Here is a 24309-nt window from a genome sequence, read left to right on the forward strand (position 1 = left end):
CCCCAAACTTTTAATTTGCCATACTGTAATAATTTTGCCACTATGGCCTATTTATTGCCCCACCCCCCTTATCCTACCTAATTTGCCCACACTGTATATAGACTTTCTCTATTGTATTATTGACTGTATGTTTTCTTATTCCATGTGTAACTCTGTGTTGTTGTTTGTGTCGCACTGCTTTGCTTTATCTTGGCCAGGTCGCAGTTGTAAATGAGAACTTGTTCTCAACTAGCCTACCTGGTTAAATAAAGGTTAAATAAAATAAATAAATAAAACGTGGGTTTTGTTATAGCATCCAGATACTGAAACAAAAGATACAGTTTATATTGAATTGGGACCCTCATTACTTTTGTACAACTCAGTTCCGCAATACCAAAGAGAATAGAAATAGCTTATCACACTTCAACCTGTGGTTTTCTGTCAAGCTCTGATTGGCGAGGGCTTTCTGTGGCAGCTGGCCCCTGTCTATACCCAAGTCCTACATTGAGCGGTTATTCATTTTCCAAGTAGTCTTTGAAAGAGACTGACTTATGATGGCCTCTTTCAAGCTTGCACTCGTTGTCTTAATTTCTTACCAGACCACAGGTATGCTATACAATTGCACACAGTTTCGGTTAATACTATAACATATGAATATGATGTTATAGTATATTTAATTCAATGTCCATTATTGACATATACATTCATGTTTTAATTAAACATGTAATTAAAATATATAATCTTGTTCATGAGACATTTAGAACCACAAATGGAAAAAAGTGTTTATGGAGACACATTTTTATAACAGATTTTATTTTTCTTCATATTTTTATCTTTCCACAGCTTTGGCAAGGGTTGTCGGTGGGGAGGGAACACAAAACGCCTGGGACAAACTGAAAGTAAGAACTATTTTTATTTTGAAAACAATGATTCCCCCCTTTAACCCACAAAATATAGGAATCCCAGTGTATGCAACATTGTGCTGCATACTAACAACCACCTGGCAGGATTCAAAAAGCCCAAAAATATATAGAAAAAATATAGAAATATGAATGTGTTTTACTAAGAGAAAATGACCAGATAATGTGCTCCATAATCAATATCATTACTACAGTATATGAATCAAATAAAGTATAATTATCAATAGCATTATCAATCAGATTAGTTCCAGGGGTTCCCCAAATTTTTTCGCCCATGATCCCATTTTGATTAATTAATACATTTTTTGTGTTCTCACCAAAGGTTATGTAATCAACGGCCAATGTTTATTTAATATTTTAATTGGGGCTATGGCAGTCTATTACAAATCAGTCTGACAATACTTTTGACAGTATTTCAAGTTGAATGAAGTATGTTTTTTCGCTAAAATGTTCATGTATCGAATACAAATCTAGAGTTCAGTGTGTTTCAATTGCATGTTCAACTCTACTGGTAGTTTTGTCACAAAAATTATTGCGTAAAATAGCAAATGTGCCTCCTCTGTGCTTGGCACCTGCGCTCTAGCCAACAACACGTAAATACAGAGCGGGTAGACTGTACGGGTAGGCTAGTCACATTATGAGATTATTATGGATAACAGCCAGAATATTTGTATTTGTCAAACTGCAGTTAAGCATCGATCATCATGTCACCAGATTAAGACCCTAAATATTTATTGGAAAGGAGCATCAAACTCATCGCCGTGCACGTTCACCACCCTGTGGAATTCATCATAAACAAGTTCATATGTACGTAGTTTAAAAACGGCGTGGTTTTCCGAGTAGACCTAGTAGTGGGAGGACCACACAACATGTCATCGCGTGATTCCAAGTTTACTTCCATATGATGGTTATTATATCAATATTTGCACATAAACTCGTTTCCAGCGCCTTTTCTCGAATAATTCATTTTACCGACAGAAAAAATCCCACGATGTCAACTAACAAATGATCTGTTGGCATTTATAAAATTGTACCGAAATGTCTTATTTCCATCACAGCTGTCTTGATTTTTTCTCATACAGTATGACTTTACTTGCATAAAAACTGTAGATGGAAACTTTTCTCCCAGTCTGATTTAGTGCCTGGTCTTGTCTTCTCTGTTCAGTGGGGGTAGGTGCCATTTAAAATGAGGGAGGATAATTGTATATTTTATGAGCATGGCCTTATTTCTATTAGAGCATATTGGATGACTGTCATTAATTTTCCATTCACCCAGCTCAATGTAACATCTATAGGTTTAGGCTACTATATGATACTCAAAATGTCCCTGTTCCCATCATGAGGTTGCTACAACCTAGCCTATGAATGAAAGTTTATAATGTAGGTGCAGAGGTTGAGATAACTGAGTAATCAAGGTGACAGACAGTGACACATTCAATACTGCCTTGCACACTCTTGCTTGCATCTAGCTGATCTAGGATGTAATCATTAGTCCAACAGATGCAAATGAGAGTTTCTATTGGAAAGATTCAGGTATGTTTATCCCCGTTTCATTCCATTTGCTTCCGTTTAAGAAACGTTTTTCAACAGAATGGTGGAATGAATACACCCCTGATCACACGCATTCACAGTTGACTTTCATAGCAGCCACATAAAAACAGCATGATCACTTTGCTCCTTGTATATATAATTCCTTCTCGCAACTCTCTCCTCCTCTCACTTTTTTCCTTCGCTTGTGGACTTCAGTGCACAACACATCAGCTATCTGTGACCAGGCGAAAAAAAGTCAAACCTTCATATCATGACTGTTCACCATGATTGTCACCTCATAGTCAACATACACAACATGACCAAAAGTATGTGGACACCTGCTCGTCGAGCATCTCATTCCAAAATCATGGGCATTAATATGAAGTTGGTCCCCCTTTGCTGCTATAACAGCCTCCACACTTCTGCGAAGGCTTTCCACGAAATGTTGGAACATTGCTGCAGGGACTTGCTTCCACTCAGCCACAGAACATTAGTGAGGTCGGGCAATGAGGTTGGAATCTGTGCAGTCAAGTTCTTCCACACCAATCTCTACAAACCATTTCTGTATGGACCTCGCTTTGTGCACGGGGACAATGTCATGCTGAAACAGGAAAGGGCCTTCCCCAAACTGTTGCCACAAAGTTGGAAGCACAGAATCGTCTAGAATGTCATTGTATGCTGTAGCGTTAAGATTTCCATTCCCTGGAACTAAGGGGCTTAGCCCGAACCATGAAAAACAGCCCCAGACCATTATTCATCCTCCACCAAACTTTACAGTTGGCACTATGCATTGGGGCAGGTAGCGTTCTCTTGGCATTCACCAAACTCAGATTTGTCCGTCAGACTTCCAAATGGTGAAGTGTGATTCATCACTCCAGAGAACGAGTTTCCACTGCTCCAGAGTCCAATGGCGGTGAGCTTTACACCACTCCAGGACGTCCTCCGGAAGTTGTCATAATTACTGTGTACGTCTGTGGAAGGGGGTGAGAACCAAGAGCCTCCTAGGTTTTTTATTAAAGTCAATGTACCCAGAGGAGGACAGAAGCCAGCTGTCCTCCGGCTACACCATGGTGCTACCCTACAGAGTGCTGCTGTGGCTACTGTAGACCTTCATTACAAAACACTGTGTTTTAATCAATTATTTGCTGACATGAATATATTTAGAATTGTTTTATCTAAAAAGGATAACTTTTTAAATGTTTCATTCTTTTTATTTTTATGAAATTCACTGAGGAGGATGGTCCTCCCCTTCCTCCTATGAGGAGCCTCCACTGACTCTGTTCTAATGAAGCTTGTGGGCATTGTATAGGGAAACAGAAGACACATACATGTTCTTGAGAATGTTATCTTTCAGTGATGGGGTCATAATATTTTGTGTCTTAATAAGAACCGAGCCAATTTCACTTATGTTTTCTTTAAAACAGGTTTTCAGTCTATAGACTATAGAAGCAGGTATAAAAGACCGGAGACATGTTTTGCAACACAAAATAACATTTCATAGAAATCCAGCACTGCTTTTCAGGGAGTACCTTCAGGAATAATGTCAACTTCCACTTATATACTAAGTAGAATAAATGGATGTCTTTGCCTCAGTATCCCGCCACAGCTTTGAGTTGGCATTCTTCTCTTTCCCTCTCCTCCTCTCAGAAAGGGGACAGCTGCCAGGACTGTACCCAAATAATTGAACTCCTTAAAGACCTTATCTCCAACCCGGACATACAGGTGAATGCATCGACAGAACATGCACCCCTGAACCATACATACCATACATTTGAATCATTCATAATAACACCCAGAAACATATAACCATCACATTAGTACTACTTGTATGTGCATATGATGCTCGTTCACCTGGGTCCGTTTTTCTTCCTATTTGTTGCTGCAGATAGAGCATTCAGGTTTCTTTTCCGCACACAATGAGAAACAACAGACACTTTCAGTTCCTGAAATGGTTTTCACCTGTTTTTTTCCCACAAACCCTCACTCAACACAAGTGGTACAGTTTGTGTTTCTGTTCTGCGTTGCTGTTTTGGAGAGTTAGAAAGCCACTTCCTCTTTTCTATTTAAAAGTAACTATAAAAGCAGTTCACAGTGTATTTCTGACTTCTAAGTTCCCCTTTCCTCTGAGGCTGGTCAGGCACTTCGGTCTGTGTAATCTCACCCCTGAATAGTTCATTCTTCTTAAACACAGTCAGTGGCCAAACAAACCAGTGGTATGCAAAAATAAATGTACTTTACTGTAGCTTTTAATACATTCTCTAATATGGCTTAATGATTGTAAAACACATAATTTCCTTAATGTGACACAAAATGATTTCAACTGATGCCTCCCACTCCTCCATCCCTAGGCCGAGATCAGGGGCGAATTGGAGAAACTATGTGACCTCATGCCAGGCCCTGCGTCCCCCAAACTGTGCCGGGAGCAAGTGGATAAGAACCTCCCCCTGGTCATCACCTTCTTGACCAGCTTCTTCGTAAGTGCTGGCGGGAGGTTGAGAAAGATCCTGGTTTGTTATTTTTTATATAATTCTGACTGAATGAGCCTGAATTGAGCCTCTCTCCTCTCCCACAGAAACCCACTGAGGTGTGTACCGTGTTGGGACTGTGTGGCTCCCAGTCAGACAGCCAGCAGCAGAGCCTGCTGACCGATCACATTCAAGAGGGTCTGAAGTCAGCCATGACAATGTCAAAGGTGAGACAGAAAGAACAGGACTAATGCACTCTCTCTCTGACCTCTACTCTGCGTCCCGCTGACTGTTTTTGTTTGTCTGTACCTGACTGTTTGTCTGTCTTTATCTTGTTCTCTTTCTCCCTCTGTTTTCTTTCTGTTTTGTCTACCAGGTGCAGTTCTCGCCAGAATGTACCTTCTGCATATATCTTATCAAGTCACTGGAGAGTATGCTGCCGAAAATAAGGACTGAGGTAAGGCATGCCATAGAAATAGAATTAGTGTAGGGATCATCAACTAGATTCAGCCACGGGACGATTATTTTCTTGAGCAGATGGTCAGGGGGGCCGTAACAGAATTTCAAATAATTTGTAGAAGGCAAATTGACGGCGAGAAGCCCAAACAGATATAATGTTTGACTAAAACATAATAATTTCAAACCTTGTTTACATTTGTATATGATCAGGTTTCTCTCTATATGCGTGGGAATAGGCCTACTTGGGAATAGGCCTACCTGGGAACAGATTTCTTCAATTAAAATCACTTGGAGCTGATATCCTGGTGTTTTTACAGTTTTTTATGTCCAAAAAATCAAAACACCCGCAGTCACCAGTTGGGGAACCCTGCCATAGGGATTCTATTTGTTTAAAAGGCATGCACACAGGAACACACACACCCCAGCTGTTGTTCATATCTTGAAAATACTGTTATTCAATCGAGGTGTTGCCTGTGTTAGTGTTCTCTTTTTTTTCAATCACTTTGGCACATTTTTCAGATGTAAGTTGTATATTTTCAAAACTCTTAGAACAAAACTCTAAACTGATAACACTTGTAATGCCCCTATCTTATGTTCAGAACCTTTGATTATGTATTCATAGAGGTTTCACACACCTTTCACCCCTGAGTCATTCATGCAAAATTAATGAAATACCATGAGAACATTTAATTTAGTCACCAGTATATCAGATAATGACAGGCTCACCATTTAGTCATTTTAACTACCATTTAGTCCAATACCAAAAAATACAAGACACGCATTTCAAAACTGTTCTTTTTGAAGTGCTGAATAGAAAGAATAGCAGATGGTAAATATCATTTTCCATACAGTATTTGACTATAACTTGCAAAAATATATATAATTTGTATCCAATGGCAGATTGTGAGCATTTTGAGAAATATGTCTATCAGTTTTACATTTTATTATTCTTATACAGTAAATAGGTAGGACAAATCATCAGAAATTGGGGTATTGGAAAGGAGTTGGCTACTGTAAAAACGTAGCACGGTGTTGTATGTTATTTCTGCCCTATGCTACATTTTACAAGATCACCTTTTCTACGGGTGTCACGTCGGTTGAAAGAGGACCAAGGTGCAGCGTGGTGAGCGTACATCTTATTTTTATTAGAAAAGACGCCGAACAAAACAATAAACACTACCCAACAAACTGTGAAGCTAAAGGCTAATTGCCATAAACAAAGTCAACTTCCCACAACATAAGGAGGGAAAATGGCTACCTAACTATGGTTCCCAATCAGAGACAACGATAGACAGCTGTCCCTGATTGAGAACCATACCCGGCCAAAAGATAGAAAATAAAGAACATAGAAAAAGGAACATAGTCACACCCTGGCCTACCCAAAATAGAGAATAAAAAAACCTCTCTATGGCCAGGGCGTGACAACGGGACTTGTCAAATGATACAGTATCGCCTGTCTGCTTGAAATTCATCAGCTTACAGTGTATCAATGAAATTCAGATAATGAGTGAACTATATTGTTATATATAACACAGGTATTTCATCAGATCATTGTACAGTACACTATCGTTCCAAATGGTAGCACATAGAGTGACTCTTTCCACTTCCTATTGAAGCACACTGGCACATACATATATGATTTGGTTTACCTTCCATCATAAATTGATTTCAGATTGATACATTTATGAGGCAAACATATATACATTTACTGTGTTCAGCAGTTATCAAACTATACTGTATATGCTAACTACAAGCACTGCATAATTTTGGTTCAGTAGTTATCAGTTTTGAACAGTTTGATTAAGTGATTGTCTGATTATTTGTATTGTTAACAACAAATAAGAACATCAAATCAAAAGTCAAGTGAATGTTGCATTTTGAAAAGCAGATACTTAGGTTGATTATGCATCCAAATTGAAAGAGTGATTTGGTGCAATGAACAAGTGACTTTGTGAATTTATTTGTAGTACTCAGTCAATTACAAATGTGCTTAGAGTATTAAAAACATTAGCCATTTTGATGATTTTTGTGTTTAGTATTGTGAAAATGTAACACATACTTGTGAAAATTGTACCAAAGTGATTTAAAAAAATAATAATACAGTTTTCTGTATTATGGTGAATTTGTGGTGAATTTTCAAAACTCTTAGTACAAAACTCCATACTAGTAACACTTGTATATTACAGTACATTACACTGTTTTCATATTAGGTACACTATCCCATGTGTGATCAAAGGTGTGATCATTGAATACAGCTTTCAAAATGTAATCAAATGAAAGAAATGAAAGAAACAATGTTTAGCAGGCACTAATTTGCATCAGGCCTGTCTTGAGCATTTGGACATAGGTTCTCATCAAAATCAAAGTAAATATCCTTATTGTTCATGCACCTGGGAATAACCTTTTAGCATTGCAAATCAAAGTCTGATTTAGGTCTGGTTTGAAATCATTGCATGCCTCATCCATGGCCTGAAGGAGGGTGGTACGCTCATGGGGATGGCAATCTTCCACCTGTATTGTAATCATGTATTGTATTTTACAGTATTGTATTGTACTTCTGTATTGTATTGGTCCTGTACGTGGCTCAGTTCATAAGAACACGGCACTAGCAACACCAGAGTTGTGGGTTTGATTTCCACTGGGGTCACATACCAAAATGTGTAGACTGTTGTCACTTTGGATTAAAGTATCTGCTACGTAAATGGCAAATATTACAGTACTGGGGGATGCATTTCTTTCTTGTTTTGGACTTTCTGGATTATTTGCATATTGGTATTGTATTGATATTGTATTACTGCACTGTTAGAGTTACAAATACAAGCATTTCACTGCACCTGCTGTAACATCTGCTAATCTGTGGATGCGAACAATAAACTTTGATTTGTTACGTACAGTACATATCTGATCTTGTCAATGTCAGATTGTTTTTTATGTACTGTGAAGTAAAATCATCATAGTCATCATCATAGTAGTACATTTGAGTATACAGTAAATCATAATTTTTATGTTTCTACTTTACAGACATATATTTTAATTATGTAGTTCTCAAAATCTGTAGTAGACAAACCAGTTGACATGTCAAATCTATAGGTTTACCAAATGTTTAAGTGATCATTAATTCAGAGCAGTCGGATTAAGTTACAGTAAAATGTATTTTAACAAAAGAGGAGATAATCATATCAATGGTAATGTGAGCATTGCATTGTGAAAGGCAATTACTTTTATATGAACATGTATTGCAATGTGAAATGTATTTCTTTCTAGATGATTAAGTTTTATGGAAAGGTGACTGTATGATTTTGTGTGTTGTAATTAGTCATTTGAAAATGTGCTTAGAGTTTTGAAACAACTGCCTTTTTTAAATTAAGAGTTGTAAAAATTGCAGGTAGATTTTTAGATTTTTTTGCATGTACATTGATTTTATGCTACACAAATGTAAATAACATGACATTTTTCTAAACTAATCCAATCTGTTAGTAGTTGGATTTATTGCACCCGTTGCTGAGATGGTTGTTCCAGTTTAGATAGTTTAGGTAGTCTACATTTTTTCGAGCCCTACCTTGGCAGTCATTCTAAATGCAGGTTGCAGGTAAAAGTAAACATTGTTGGATATCCTCAATCTGGCTGGAATTCAATAGGATTTACACATAATTTTGCAAGCCAGCATAATGTGATGTAGCCAGTTTATAAGCTAGTAAACTGTTAGAGTAATATTCAAATTCCAAAATACACGGTATCAGTGAACACCACTGAGTTAGTGAAACATTTAAATGCCACTGGTGTTAGAAACTATCAGTTGGAACACACTAAAAAGTGTTGTCGTCACCCAATATAGTGTTCAATACCTACATCACTGGTGTTAGGAAATATACACTGTAACACTGTTAAAAGGGCAACACTTTGAAAAGTCTTTATAAAAATACATTCTGGTGGTTCTCATCTAAACACTTAAAAAGCATTCAATTGTACACCCACAGTGTTAAGCTTACCAATCAGAGTTTGTTGTGCACTAACACACATATTTATATTTCAGCAGACATTTGTATCCAAAGCAACTTGCAGGAGCAATTAGGGTTAAGTGCCTTGCTCAAGGGCACATTGACAGATGTTTCACCTAGTCAGCTTGGGGATTTGAACCAACAACCTTTTGGTTACTGGCTTAACACTCTTAACCGCTAGGCTACCTGCCACCCTACATGTGTGTGCATGTACGCACACACAAACAATCCTTTTCCCAATGCCCTGTATCTGTTTCCCCTCCCAGATGGCTGTGATTGATCTGCTGGGGAAGGTGTGTGGTTTTCTACCCATGTCCTACAGGAAGCAGTGTGAGAACCTGATAGAGAAGTATGGTAAGATGCTGATGGACATGCTCCTGACCTACGCCACCCCTGAGGCCATATGCACCCTTGTCGAAGCCTGTCATGGCATGGATACGCCTGTCCTGGGTGAGTTCATTGTTCATCCCTCCTGCCCTGCTTTGCACCACCACCATATAATCAATTTTCTCTGCATCATTTCCTCTTCTATATAATCCTCTGTTTTGAAATGTCTCTCTATTATTTCCCTCTCTCCTCTCCCTCTTTCTCTCCCTCTCAGAGAGTGCTCCTCTGTCTGACTGTGACTCCTGTCTGACCCTGGCGGTTCTGACTCGTCTACAGCTGGGCTCCAATGCTTCAGAGCCCCAGACCTCCTCCTTCCTGGCCTCTGTCTGCCAGCTCCACCCCAAGGCCCTGCCCAAGGTCAGCCCTGCCCCCTGGTCTACATCTCCTCTCATCTCACATAGGGGCCTTATAGATGCCTCTGGGCTCATGTCTTATTTCTCTCTTTTCAGTGTGATGGCTTTACCCAGCGTCATGGGCACCAGCTGAAGGGGGTTCTGGGTAAACCAGAGTCTGCCCTTGATGTGTGTGAGGTATGTCATGTTTAGATTCACTCGACAACACACTGTAACATAACATGAAAGTCACTAAGGACCTGACCCTTTTTTCAATTTTCGCCTAAAATGACATACCCAAATCTAACTGTCTGTAGCTCAGGACCTGAAGCAAGGATATGCATATTCTTGATACCATTTGAAAGGAAACACTTTGAAGTTTGTGGAAATGTGAAATGAATGTAGGAGAATATAACACATTAGATCTTGTAAAAGATAATACAAAGAACAAAACATGAGTTTGTTGTATTTTTTTTTGTACCATCATCTTTGAAATGCAAGAGAAAGGTAATAATGTATTATTCCAGCCCAGGCGCTATTTAGATTTTGGCCACTAGTTGGCAGCATTGTATGTGCAAAGTTTTAGACTGATCCAATGAACCATTGCATATCTGTTCAAAATGTTGTATCAAGACTGCCCAAATGTGCCTAATTGGTTTATTAATACATTTTCAAGTTCATAATTGTGCACTCTCCTCAAACAATAGCATGGTATTATTTCACTGTAATAGCTACTGTGAATTGGACAATGCAGTTAGATTAAGAGGAATTCAAGCTTTCTGCCCATATCAGATATGTCTATATCCTGGGAATTTATTTTGTTACTTACGTTAGCTCAACCGTCCCGCGGGGGGACACCGATCCCGTAGAGGTTAATTAATTCAAAATTTCTATGTGGTGGGGATGTACTTTAAGTTTCTTTGTTTCTCAGAGAGTGGGCCTGTGTGGGGGAGTGATAGAGGCAGGAGAACAGGGAGGGGACCCATGCTCTCTGGGCACCAGCTACAGTTGCAGAGACCTCAAGACTGCCCTGGAATGCGGGGTAAGGCCACTGAACACACCAACAAAGTTTTATTTTACCTTTATTTATTTTATCAAGGAGTCCTATTGAGACTAACGTCTCTTAAGACTAAGGGAGTCTTGCATCACACAATCATTAACATTACATTTTAGTAATTTAGCAGATGCTCTTATCCAGAGCAACTTACAGTAGTGAATACAGTTCATACATTTAATTTCATGCATTTTTTAAAATTTGTATTTATTTTAAATTGTACTGGCCCCCCGGTGGGAATTGAACCCACAACCCTGGCGTTGTAGACACCATGCTCTACCAACTGAGCCATTGGGAAGGCTGTGGCAATCATACAAGAAATTACACAATAGGAAATACATCAAGAAAATACAAAAAAGTATAGTACACATTTCATAACAGAACAAAGGTATTTCAATCTTTGCATGCAATTTGTCTTTTAAAGATGGTGTCAATCTGCCAGAAGTTTGCGTGGAAGTAAGAACCTCTGCCCAGCACCTACTCTCAAAGTGGACGGTAAGTTGACTCTTGATGTAAATACAGCGCCTATAAAAAGTATTCACCCACCTTGGATTTTTTCCCATTTGTTGCTTTACAAAGTGGGATTGAAATGGATTTAACTATGACATTTGGTCATTGATCTACACAAAATACTCCATAATGTCAAGGTGAAAAAAAATACTGTACATTTTTACAAATGTATGCAAATTAAATAACTAAAATACAGTTGATGCATAAGTATTCATCCCCTTTGTTTTGGCAAGCCTACATTAGTTCAGGAGTACAAATTGGCCTAACAAATCACATGAATTAATAGGGGTTGACATGACTTTTGAATGACAACCCACTGGACACACACACTGATTTAATCATTGTTGTTTCAACAAAATTTGTCAACATATTGTGACATAGAATCAACATGGAAATACATTGGATTTGAAAAGGGTCATCAACCAGTAAGGGAGAGGGGTAAATTGAGGGAAAGGGTAAGTTAAGCCACCCCTTGTTTCTAAGAAACCAAATTATACAAAATGTATAATTTGACAAAATATTTAGGAAGAGATCATCTTTCATACAGTATTATCATTCATCCATGGTTGAATGGATCTTTGGAAGTTTAGAAGTAGTTAGTGATATTAATAATACACTTTTACCTTTGGATATTTTATTTTTAATGAAGGACGGTGGGTTGATCTACAAGTTAGTAATATGTTGGATTTATGTCTCCATCTCAACCAAAATTCTAAGTTGAAGAATAGGAATAAATCAAATAAAACTATATTTGAAGTGCATTTAAGTTGGATTTGATTTAGTGCTATTCATTAACTGAGAGACGGAAATCCAACATATCAATCATTATTTTGTAGAGAAACTGGATATTGAATTATGAACACAACCACATATCAACATTTGAAAGAGATGTATCTTCTGCTTGGATAGTGTAGACATACAGTACCAGTCAAAAGTCTGGACACATCTACTCATTCAAGGGTTTTTCTTTATTTTACTATTTTCTACTTTGTACTTTGAAATAACACATATGGAATCATGTAGTAACCCAAAAAGTGTTAAACAAATCAAAATATATTTTATATTGTTCTAAGTAGGCACCCTTTGCGTTGATGACAGCTTTGCACACTCTTTGCATTCAAACATACCATTTTACTATCAACATTGAAACAAGGTCAAATAATATATGTCAAATATGAAATTCAACATACACTGAACAAAAATATCAACGCAACATGCAACCATTTCTAAGATTTTACTGAGTTACAGTTCATATAAGGAAATCAGTCCATTTAAATTAATTCATTAGGCCCTAATCTATGGATTTCACATGACTGGGAATAAAGATATGCATCTGTTGGTCACGGATACCTTAAAAGTTACGGGCGTGGATCAGACAACCAGTCAGTATCTGGAGTGACCACCATTTACCTCATACAGCGCGACACATCTCCTTCACATAGAGTTGATCAGGCTGTTGATTGTGGGCTGTGGAATGTTGTCCCACTCCTCTTCCATGGCTGTGCGAAGAAGCTGGATATTGGCAGGAACTGGAACACGCTGTCGTACACGTCGATCCAGAGCATCCAAAACATGCTCAATGAGTAACGTGGAAGAACTAGGACATTTTCAGCTTCCAGGACATGTGTACAGATTCTTGCGAAATGGGGCTGTGCATTATCATGCTGAAACATGAGGTGATGGAGGTGGATGAATGGCACGACAATGGGCCTCAGGATCTCGTCACAGTATCTCTGTGCATTAAATCGCCATCGATAAAATGCAATTATGTTTGTTGTCCATGCCTGCCAATACCATAACCCCACCTCCACCATGGGGCATTCTGTTCACAACGTTGACATCAGGAAACTGCTCGCCCACGACGCCATACATGTGGTCTGCATTTGTTTACATTTTAGAGTGCACATTTTAGAGTGGCCTTTTATTATCCCCAGCACAAGGTGCACCTGTGTAATGATCATGCTGTTTAATCAGATTCTAGATATGCCACACCTATCAAGTGGATGGATTATCTTGGCAAAAGAGAATTGTTCACTAACATGGATAGAAACAAATGTGTGCAAAAAAATGCTTTTAATACGTATGTAAGGTTTCTGGGATCTTTAATTTCAGCTCATTTATATATATATATATTTTTATTTCACCTTTATTTAACCAGGTAGGCTAGTTGAGAACAAGTTCTCATTATTACAATTAAATCCATTTTAATCCCACATTTTAACACACAGGGCCGGTTTAATGCAAGGGTTTACAGGAGCCCGCTCTCAATGTTCAAAATACACCAGAGAACATAATGTAGCCACAGAGAATAACGGTGGATTAAATGTTATCACAGTACATACAGGTAAAAAAAACAATTGCAGGAAAAACATAGTTTGGAAAGCAAATTCCTACTGCTGAAAAGAGAAGACTAATCTGTTTGTAGAATATTTGTTTGTTGTTGAGCGAACAGTATCACTGTTTATCAAAGTAGTTTATCATGAGATATGCTGTTGCCACGAACAGCGCATTGGCCATCACCGGTGAGTACTAGCCTAGGCTTCTTCTTCATTGGGTGAGTCAGTGTGCAACTTATTTAGTAGCCAACGGTAGCCTATAATATACTGCAGGTGTTGGTAATGTTTTGTATACTAATATTGTAGGCTACATTGAATCTGTGTGTCGCTTCATTGGCCACAAGGCCAGATTGTTTTTATTGATAAATTTGTCACTGTCAGAGTAGCCACTCTCACAGTCATTTGCTTGGCATTAATAGAGATTCTGCTAATGTTATGTAGAATTGCATGAAAAGGCGCATTTTCCAGACCCTGCAACAACTAAAAAATGGAAATCTACTCAACTGTAGCCTATGCATTATTACAAAGGGGCTTTTTCTTCAAGGTTATATTTAACACACAACGAATTGCAATTTTGTGTATGGAATGGGTTTACAAAACATTAGGATGTGTCCGGAAGGGGGGTTATAAAAAACAAAGACACGGGGCCTATGATTTATTAAACCGACCCTAGTAACACAAATATGAATACATCTTATGATAGGCAAGCTATTTAGGTTTCAGATGAACTGGTTGTCACACACACAAACGACTCGGCTTTTAAATAAATGTTGCGCCCACTCTCTTTTCAGATTGATAATCCAAGACTTTGAGAGAGCCTGAGGCCTTTGCTACAATGGAAGATCCCAAAGCTTCAACATCAAATTACAAATATGCTATTTACTGTGCCAATATTGTTCTATATGATAACACTTTCACACATGAACATCGCACTGAATATTTTGCCAATGATATGATTTTATAAAACTCTTCTGTACTTTTATTTGCCGGCAGCACAACAGTCAGTATGAATAATCAATGCATTCCTGCGGGCTAGCGATTAAGAGAACATGATAGACATTGAAACTATTTAGAGACATTATATTAGCAGTAAAGGTGGTCTACAAAGCTAAATGTACTAGGAAAATGATCAGATTACCTCGCTTGTGATTTTAGCTTTACATGTGACCTCAATCCTCATATGAATATTGGTTGTGTTCTTCATGGTCATTATTTTATGGTTACTGACATTATCAAAATTAAATCACGCAATAAATAAAATAACTTTCCCCATTGACTGGCTCTTTCATGTAAATAATTTCTACAAACAGGAGCAATGGTGTAGTGAAATTCCAAACATTGTACATTACATTGTGTCCTCATTAGGGACACGATAGTCTACCTCTCCCAATTAATGTATTTCTGTTTCAGTACCCATGGAGGTTAGTGCTGCAAGAGTTGCATATTGACAATTAAAAAAGGAATGACGTACAGAACATCAGGGTAGACTTTTATTCAAAAGTTTCACATGGGAGCATTTCAAGTCTTTCGGAAATGGAACATTTGAGCCAAGGGGGAGGGGATGTAAGCATCAAGAGAGCATCACAGGTGAGGGGTTGGAGATGGTAGCAGGAGCAGGCAGGGTGTGTGGGGAGGTAAAAACATAAAAAAGGCACTTTTACACCTTCAGTAACCAGACTGAGCCTCACCACCAAAAATTAAAAAATAGATTTAAAAAGAATGTACAGAATGCAAATGATGCAGTCCGCACATACCCAACAGAGAGAGCATTGTAAACGAGGCCGGTTTCTCTGTACAACACCCGCCAGACTTTTGCTTCTATCAGTGGGCATGTGGGGGGGGGGGGGGGGGGGGGGGAGTTTAAAATACTTCTGCGAAGTCAGTCATCTCCCAAACCCTTGTCGCCAAAATATAAATAACACTGGCAAATGCTTAGAGCACCACCTAGTGGCTGCAACCCAAAGTTTTTCTGTGGACCACTTTAGGAACCAGAGGGTAAAACAATGCTCTAATGATTTTTAATTGTTGTTTATTTTTTTTAAGTTAACCTTCCTCACTTGTCAGCATCCATGTTAAAAGGTCCCTAAAGGCAGTCAAAAATGAAGCACGTACGTTAGTTTTCAAGTATTGAGTTATCAAAATGGTGAAGAGAGCCCATCGAGAGCAGACTGAAGCAGAGTTTCTCTAGCGACACCCAGTGGTCACTGTCTAGAGGGGAAGTGCCTTGCCTTTACCTTAGTCTATCAGAAAAGGACAAACAGAAAATTCTAGAACTTTCACATGTAATCTTAATTTGACAAAGGATGTGACAGAGGGAATAGAGATAAAACGTACATCCCAACAGAACCAGAGTTCATTAGAAGCTTCTGACTTCTCTGTAACACGTCAGAAAACATGGTCTGAAGGGATGACTGTTCCAAACAAGGTACTATAGTTTAAGAAAACTCGAGTTATCTAGTTCCACTTTGACAAATGGGTTTTTGGTTACATCTGACAAATGGCAAAAACTTTACTTTTAATCGTAAACACTTAAGGGGACAAGATTTACATCCTAATTACCTATTGCAACTCCTAGCACTCTTCAGCCCTAAAATGTGCCATCAGTTATTTCTCCAACCAGAGAAACATTGGGTGGGGGATAGGTAGAGAAACAGGAGGGAGAAGAGAGAAAATACATTTCTGTGAAAACAAAACACAACTGTCAGAGGGAAAGACAGGAAGTGGATTTCAGGGGGTGTGCAAGCAATTGCAGATGGGTAGAGGGGACAGGAGTGTAAGATGTTTCCTTTAGGGATGAGAGTTTGAGGGTGATTGTGGACATTTGTCCCTCCCAGAGCTTGTAGGTTTTTCTGTAGTACACCCATAGCTCAGGGTGAGGGGGTTCAGTATTTGAGCTTTTTGGGGACCTCCCAGGGGAAGGCCTCCCGCCCAAAGTGGCCATAGGCAGCGGTCCGCTGGTATATAGGCTTTTTCAAGTCGAGCTCCCTGGAACACAGAAAGCACAATAGTGTTGAACTGGGTAAATAAATGTACAGATTACTAGAGGGCAAACCAAGCCGTCACCATTCAAAGGTAGAACCCCTAGACCCATGAGGACCATCTCCGACCCTATGGGACCCCTGATAACAAAATATGTTACTGGCAGCCACCATTGTTCCACACTACCTGACAATGACACCAGGGCGGAGGTCAAAGTTCTTCTTGACGATGTCCAGCAGCTCCCTCTCGCTCTTCTGAGAAGTCCCATAGTGGAAGATGGAGATGGATAGGGGATGGGCCACGCCAATGGCATAGGCTACCTGACAACACAGCCAGTTCTTATTAACACACATGATCAAGATTCACATGACAGGTTGTAAAATATGCCATCTTTACTTTTCATCTCAATGTTATACATAAGTTCTAAGTGAATGACTCTTATAGCAAATCAAAACCTGAATCCACAAGCTGAAAACAACCACAGAAGACATAAATCAAATTATTAGGTTGCAGCCATTAGCTCAATCCTGACCTGGACCAGTACACGCTTGCAGAGCTCAGCCTTCACCAGGGACTTGGCCACCCAGCGGGCAGCGTAGGCAGCAGAGCGGTCCACCTTAGTGTAGTCTTTCCCTGAAAAGGCCCCTCCACCGTGGGCCCCCCAGCCTCCGTAGGTGTCCACAATGATCTTACGTCCGGTCAGGCCAGCATCACCCTGTGAGGGGGAGAGTCAGCCAAGGAGCCCAGGACAGCCTTGGAAATGTCTCTCATGTTGACAAGACCAAAATGTCTTTAACTTCTTTGGGACAAGGGGCAGTATTTTCACATTCGGATGAAAAGCGTGCCCAGAGTAAACTGCCTGCTACTCAGGCCCAGAAGCTAATATATGCATATTATTAGTAGATTTGGATAGAAAACACTGAAGTTTCTAAAACTGTTTGAATGATGTCTGAGTATAACAGAACTCATATGGCAGGCAAAAACCTGAGAAAAAAAATCCAGCAAGGAAGTGGGACATCTGAGGTTCGTAGTTCTGCAAGTGATTGCCTATGCAATATACAGTGTCTGTGGGTCATATTGCACTTTCTAAGGCTTCCACTAGATGTCAACAGTCTTTAGAACATTGTTTCTGGAAAAATGGCATGAGCTCAGTCATGCGCACAGCCGTGAGAGTGAGCCGAGTTCCTTTTCATTTCTTAAGACAAAGGAATTGTCCGGTTGGAATATTATTGAAGATTTGATAAAAACATCCTAAAGATTGTTTGACATGTTTCTACAAATATATATATATATATATATATATATATATTTTTTTTAACTATGTCTGCTCGTGCATTTGGAATAGTGAACTGAACGCGAACAAAAAGGAGGTATTTGGACATAAATATGGACTTTATCGAAACAAAACAAACATTTATTGTGGAACTGGGATTCCTGGGAGTGCATTCCGATGATGATCCTTAAAGGTAAGTGAATATTTATAATGCCATTTCTGACTTCTGTTGACTCCACAACATGGCGGGTATCTGTATGGCTTGTTTTGGTGTCTGAGCGCTGTATTCAGATTATTGCATGGTGTGCTTTTTCCGTAAAGCTTTTTTGAAATCTGACACAGCGGTTGCATTAAGGAGAAGTGTATCTATAATCCTATGCACAACACTTGTATCTTTTATCAACGTTTATGATGAGTATTTCTGTAAATTGATGTGCTCATTCACCAGAAGTTTTGGAGGCAAAAAATTTCTGAACATTACGCGCTGTATGTAAAATGGGGTTTTTGGATATAAATATGAACTTTATCGAGCAAAACATACATGTATTGTGTAACATTGAGTCCTGGGAGCGTCATCTGATGAAGATCATCAAAGGTTAGTGATTCATTTCAGCTGTATTTCTGGTTTTTGTGATGCCTCTCCTTGCTTGGAAAATGGCTATGTTTTTTTCTTGTCTAGGTGCTGTCCTAACAATCTAATGGTATGCTTTCGCCGTAAAGCCTTTTTGAAATCGGACACTGTGGTTGGATTAACGAGAAGTGTATCTTTAAAATGTTGTATAATACTTGTCTGTTTGAGAAATTTGAATGATGAGATTTGTTGTTTTGAATTTGGCACCCTGCTATTTCATTGGCTGTTGGCTAGGGGTTCGTCTTTCCTCAACAGGTTAAAAAACAAATCTGACTGACCATGTAGCTACTTGATCACATCTCTCTGGATGGTCATTTTCTAGTCTATTGAGGACAGTGGTGTACAATACATCTCTCAGTCTCACCTGAGGACCTCCGATGACGAAGCGGCCGCTGGGCTGCAGGTGGTAGATGGTGTCGTCATCTAGGTACACGGTGGGCACCACAGCCTTCACAACCTGCTCCTTCAGCGCGTCACGCATCTCATCCAAGCAAATTACTTCATCATGCTGCACGGACACCACGACAGTGTGCACACGCACTGGGAGCATGGCCCCACGGTCCTGCCTATACTGAACAGTCACCTAGAGGGAGACGAGGTATGAAATGTCATTCAAAGGGTACACGTCTGACAAGGTACTAGGATACCTGCATGTGATTGGAGTGCATCTGAAAAGCTGGCTTCATTACGAAGATCTGGACAAGGGATTTACATGACTTCATTGCCATATTTGGTGCATAGATGTTCATGGGCTACAGTGCTGAATCTAACCTGAGTTTTGGAGTCTGGCCTTAGCCAGGGGAGGGTTCCGTTGCGGCGCAATTCAGCCATCTTGGCATTGAGCTTGTGGGCGAGGACGATGGTGAGGGGCATACACTCCTCAGTCTCATCAGTGGCGTAACCAAACATCAGACCCTGCAACACAAAACACAATCAAACACTTGGAGCGGGGACAAAAACAAACACTATCATACGGTCAAGGCCCAGTCACTTCCTCACACAAACACTCAAAGACAGGAGCCATCTAACCTGGTCTCCAGCTCCCACATCCTCCTCTTTGCGGTCCAGGTGAACACCCTGAGCGATGTCAGGGGATTGCTGCTCCAGAGCCACCAGGACATTGCAGGTCTTATAGTCAAAGCCTGTTGGACGGGAATAGTCAAACCTCAGTGTTACTTTCTGTACCTACTAAAGCAAACACTGACCTCTTAAAACCATGTTTTCAATGGAAGTGAGCAATTTAATCTAATCAGAGCAAATTCGCCATAATACCCTTGGAGGAGTCGTCATAGCCAATGTACTTGATTGTGTCCCTGACGACCTTCTGGTAATCGACGTTGGCCCTGGAGGTGACCTCCCCTGCCAGCAGGATCATCCCAGTCTTAGCTACAGTCTCTGAAGAAAATGCAGACAGAAAGAGAAAGCATGTGAGAGAAAGAAGGAGACAAATGGAAGAAAATCAAGTGAAGGAAAGTGAGTGGGTGTGAGGTAAACATGAGCATTAGCTATTCAGGGTGATAAAGGGGTGACAGAAGCAAGGTCATGTTAGTGCAACATGGACAAATCTATAGAAATGTTTTTAATGGGTGCTTGATCATTACCACATGCCACTTTGGCATCAGGGTCCTGCTTGAGATGGGCATCAAGCACAGCGTCACTGATCTGGTCACAAATCTTATCTGTCAAACAAGAAGTGGGAGTTATGGGGTGTATCCTGCTTAAAAATATAAAAAGCCCCAGCTGAACACTTCCCCAGGCAGTTTATCCCTGCAAATGCAAAACCAATGGACCAATATGAGCGACAGCTGCAAAGCACTACAGTAGCCACATTCCTAACCACAGTCCAGTCACATCCTGGCTGGCACCCCCCCAGCCCTGCAAGGAGGGGGACAGTAATAGGAACCAGTTTCTACAAGACTGTCTCACCACTAGCACCATGTTGGCTTTTAATTCAAAAGATTATCATATGCACTGAATTGTTACAACATTGACTGCTTGCTTAAAGCAGCTTCTTGTGACAAAAGGTACATAATGCAACAGGCTGCCCACAGTTGCACTGCAGTCCCTGGAGAAGAGGCCTAGACCTATATTTAGGGTGGAGGTAAGCCTAGATAATCAGCTGCAATGGAGCCGTCTCCCTCCCCCAAATGTCGAGTGAGCATTGCACTTAAACCTGTACATGAGGACTGTAGCCACAAACCCTGGCTAGCTACTGTAATGCAAACAAAAACATAATAACATTAAACAATTTCAAAGATTTTACTTCATAAGGAAATAAATTCATTCGGCTCTAATCTATGAACTTCACATGACTGGGAATACAGACATGCATCTGTTGGTCACAGATACCTTTAAAAAAAGGTAGGGGCTTGGATCAGAACTCCAGTCAGTATCTGGTGTGACCACCATTTTCCTCATGCAGTTCGACACATCTCCTTTGCAGAGTTGATCAGGCTGTTGATTGTGGCCAGTGGAATATTGTCCCACTCATCAATGGCTGTGCGAAGAAGCTGGATATTGGCAGGAACTGGAATGATCCAGAGCATCCCAAACATGCTCAACGCCTGACATGTCGGGTAAGTATGTGGGCCATGGAACAACTGGGACATTTTCAGCTTCCAGGAATCGTGTACATGCTGAAACATGAGGTGATGGAGGTGGATGAATGGCACGACAATAGACCTCAGGATCTCGTCACGCTCTCTCTGTGCGTTCAAATTTCCATCGATAAAATGCAATTGTTTGTTGTCGGTAGAGGTGAACAGAATCGGTTCACACCGTTGACATCAGCAAACCGCTCGCCCACACATGTGGTCTGTGGTTGAGGCCAGTTGGACGTACTGACAAACTAAAAAGACATTGGAGGTGGCTTATGGTAGAGAAATTAACATTAAAATTCTCTGGCAACAGCTCTGGTGGACATTCCTGCAGTCAGAATGCCAATTGCACACTCAAACTTGAGACATCTGTGGCATTGTGTTGTGTGACAACTGCACATTTCAGAGTCGCTTTTTAATTGTCCCCTGTAATGATCATGCTGTTTAATCATAGTCTTGATATGCCACACCTGACAGATGGATGGATTATCTTGGCAAAGGAGAAACGCTCACTAACGGTGATGTAAACAAATTTGTGCACAACATTTAAGAGAAATAAGCTTGTTGTGCGTATGGAACATTTCTGGGATGTTTTATTTCAGCTCATGAAACAATGGTGATTTGAGGTGAAATTAGTACACCGTGGTCTCATGCTTCAGTCAAATCAAAATAAATCACCGACACAATTGTTACTATACACGCACTGCAATGAACTAAAATACACCCCGGCTAGAGAACTCCGCTAACCCAATGACCAGACAACAAAACCTATTGGTCCGCGCTCGCAGTTGCACTACGTCTGGGGCGCATGTCACGTGCACGAGCTCGCAGTCTACTGATGTAATACCGTTGTTCGACTCGCCCAAAATGTGCTAATAAATTCAATGAAAGGAAAAACGACGAATATATAAAAATGGCATACATATTACGTTTTTCAATAAACGCACCACGTAACACTGGTGGCGACTTGACCATCCAGACAAGTATTTTAGTGTCACACTTTTCTGGATTAGCATTAGCTAACTAGCACCCGATCCCATGGCGAAGGCAACCCGCGTGGCCTGACTGGCTCGTGTTCCCCATTCATAATATCGGCCGACTCAGATCAGCAAACGTGAAAAATAGTCAAATAGCTAGCTGACTGAGGCATACGAACAATATGTTAGCTAACGTTTATGCGTGTTCGTAAAAATGACTGGCAGGCATTTTGGCAGCACTTTGCTGCTAGTTCGCTGAATCTACCACATAACCTTTCCTAATGTTGGAAAATAGAAACTAGCTAGCTAAAATAAGACAGACGCAAACTCACCTGGGTGTCCTTCTCCAACAGATTCAGAGGTGAACAAAAAGCAGTCTTCATCAATGAGTGAGTTATGGAAACCGTTCAATTGCCCGTTCATTTTAAAGGAATTGTTATTTGCAGAGTATATCTAGCTAAACTCAGTCAACTGTAGTTTACAAAATATGATGTATCTGATACTAAGTATATTGCCCAATTTAAAAATGAGGGTTTCTGTAGACTTGGCTATTTCGCCGGTGTTCTTGAAACAATCTGCTGGCGTTGATATTTATCCTTCAATCGCGTCAGTGAGGGGCGTCCCCGTGTCCTGTCTGTTTAGCCAATTGCCACGTATAGGAGGGGCTGTTGACTAAGGACACGTTCCAGGTAGTCTTTTTTCGGGGTGGGGGGGGGGGGGGGGGGTGTAGTGATGATCGAGTACACACTGCGCCCACCAAGTAGTACCACGGTGAAGCATGTGTTGATGTATTGTTGTAAGTACCGGTATGTGGAATAGAGGGAAATATTGGTGTATAGGGTTATTGAGTTTGGGGGAGGGGGGGTAGTGTTTGATAGAAGGTCGTAGGTCTCTTTTAATTTTCTTAGTAGTACAGGATAAGTGTGCAAAAACTAAATTCGGTCTTGCACTCCTAAATAACAATAAAAAAATAAAACTTTGGCAAAGTCTACAAAACGCAGTCCACTCTGTTTGTTACAGATTCTGGTTTTGGAAATAAAAAATTGTATGGAGATCATACATTTGATCGATGACCTCCCAAGTGGAGCAGCGGTCTAAGGCACTGCATTGCAGTGGTTGAGGCATCACTACAGACCTGGGTTCGATCCCAAGCGGTGTCACAACTGACCGGGAGTCCCATAGGGCAGCACTCAATTGGAGTTGCAGCGATGAGACAAGATAGAAAAAGGGGGTAGAATAAAAACAACATTTTTATCGTTGAGAAAAATCCATCTTCTCCCACTTCCGACCATTGGGCTTCCTCTCATGGTGAGTGACAACGCCAACCGGATGCTTCCAGTGAATACCTGGCTCGTTCTTCTATCTGTGGTTGAACGTTCCCGAGAGCACCACTTTCTCCTCCATAGTCGTTGCTAAGTGATAATTGACGATTTCACATTGTGCTGTTTGTTTCTGATAGTTTTCAAAACATATGACTATGTCCAGTGAAAGCAGATATGCAATTTGTTGACACTACTACACAGTAAAGACTTGGATACCCATTATCTCAAATGCTAACCAATAAAAATGTATTTTAAATTCGTTGCCCTGATTTGCTCGTTTACAGCGGGTAATTTCATAGGGAACTGTCGGAGGCACTCTCGTATTGTTACATCACCAACATTTCCAGAATAGAGTTCTATATGGGTGCTAACATGGCGGCCGTTCTAAAAGCTGGCCTAACTCTATATACCGTGCCTTGCAAAAGTATTCATCCCCTTTGCATTTTTCCTATTTTGTTGCATTACAATCAGTAATTTAAATGGATTTTTATTTGAATTTCATGTAATGGATATACAGAAAATAGTCCAAATTGGTGAAGTGAAATTAAATAACTTGTTTA

The 24309-nt window shown here is 40.1% G+C and overlaps 2 protein-coding genes and 1 non-coding gene across 4 annotated transcripts; 1 reads left to right on the plus strand and 2 right to left on the minus strand.

Annotated features, from left to right (window-relative positions):
- The first annotated feature begins 436 nt into the window (after positions 1–436).
- sftpba (surfactant protein Ba) lies at positions 437–15246 on the plus strand. 2 transcript variants are annotated; one of them, XM_014128512.3, is made up of 12 exons: positions 437–585; positions 823–878; positions 4077–4151; positions 4778–4903; positions 5002–5121; positions 5271–5351; positions 9618–9801; positions 9953–10095; positions 10188–10268; positions 11002–11112; positions 11549–11619; positions 14762–15246. In XM_014128512.3, exons 1-11 carry the CDS (start codon positions 531–533, stop codon positions 11582–11584), a joined length of 1068 nt encoding a protein of 355 aa, XP_013983987.1. In that variant the 5' UTR covers positions 437–530; the 3' UTR covers positions 11585–11619; positions 14762–15246. The 2 variants fall into 2 exon arrangements, with proteins under 2 accessions (XP_013983987.1, XP_045545970.1); XM_045690014.2 differs by lacking the exon at positions 4077–4151 and having other exon boundaries at positions 438–585.
- Positions 11349–11425, minus strand: trnav-uac (transfer RNA valine (anticodon UAC)). The gene has a single exon. It is a non-coding gene; the product is annotated as a tRNA-Val (tRNA).
- Positions 15247–16468: 1222 nt separating the features above from the next.
- Positions 16469–23022, minus strand: mat2aa (methionine adenosyltransferase 2Aa). Its single transcript, XM_014128511.3, has 9 exons — positions 22760–23022; positions 20455–20532; positions 20126–20248; positions 19883–19995; positions 19625–19768; positions 19218–19436; positions 17482–17664; positions 17136–17269; positions 16469–16955 (listed from the first exon to the last, which is right to left on the minus strand). The coding sequence occupies exons 1-9, from the start codon at positions 22848–22850 to the stop codon at positions 16853–16855; spliced, it is 1188 nt and encodes a 395-aa protein (XP_013983986.1). The 5' UTR covers positions 22851–23022; the 3' UTR covers positions 16469–16852.
- Positions 23023–24309: the final 1287 nt, after the last annotated feature.

Source organism: Salmo salar, chromosome 11, assembly GCF_965601325.2.
Source record: "Salmo salar chromosome 11, fSalSal1, whole genome shotgun sequence".
In the NCBI taxonomy this organism is placed as follows: Eukaryota; Metazoa; Chordata; class Actinopteri; order Salmoniformes; family Salmonidae; genus Salmo; species Salmo salar.

What these genes read in the sequence shown, in the direction of transcription:
- mat2aa (XM_014128511.3), bottom strand. Translation starts at nt 22,850, where the DNA reads ATGAACGGGCAATTGAACGGTTTCCATAACTCACTCATTGATGAAGAC. An exon ending in TGTTGGAGAAGGACACCCAG is followed by an intron (nt 20,533 to 22,759) that starts GTGAGTTTGCGT and finishes CTTGTTTGACAG; the next exon opens with ATAAGATTTGTGACCAGATC. An exon ending in CTATGACGACTCCTCCAAGG is followed by an intron (nt 19,996 to 20,125) that starts GTATTATGGCGA and finishes CCCGTCCAACAG; the next exon opens with GCTTTGACTATAAGACCTGC.
- sftpba (XM_014128512.3), top strand. Translation starts at nt 531, where the DNA reads ATGATGGCCTCTTTCAAGCTTGCACTCGTTGTCTTAATTTCTTACCAG. An exon ending in AATTTCTTACCAGACCACAG is followed by an intron (nt 586 to 822) that starts GTATGCTATACA and finishes ATCTTTCCACAG; the next exon opens with CTTTGGCAAGGGTTGTCGGT. An exon ending in CCTTCTTGACCAGCTTCTTC is followed by an intron (nt 4,904 to 5,001) that starts GTAAGTGCTGGC and finishes CCTCTCCCACAG; the next exon opens with AAACCCACTGAGGTGTGTAC.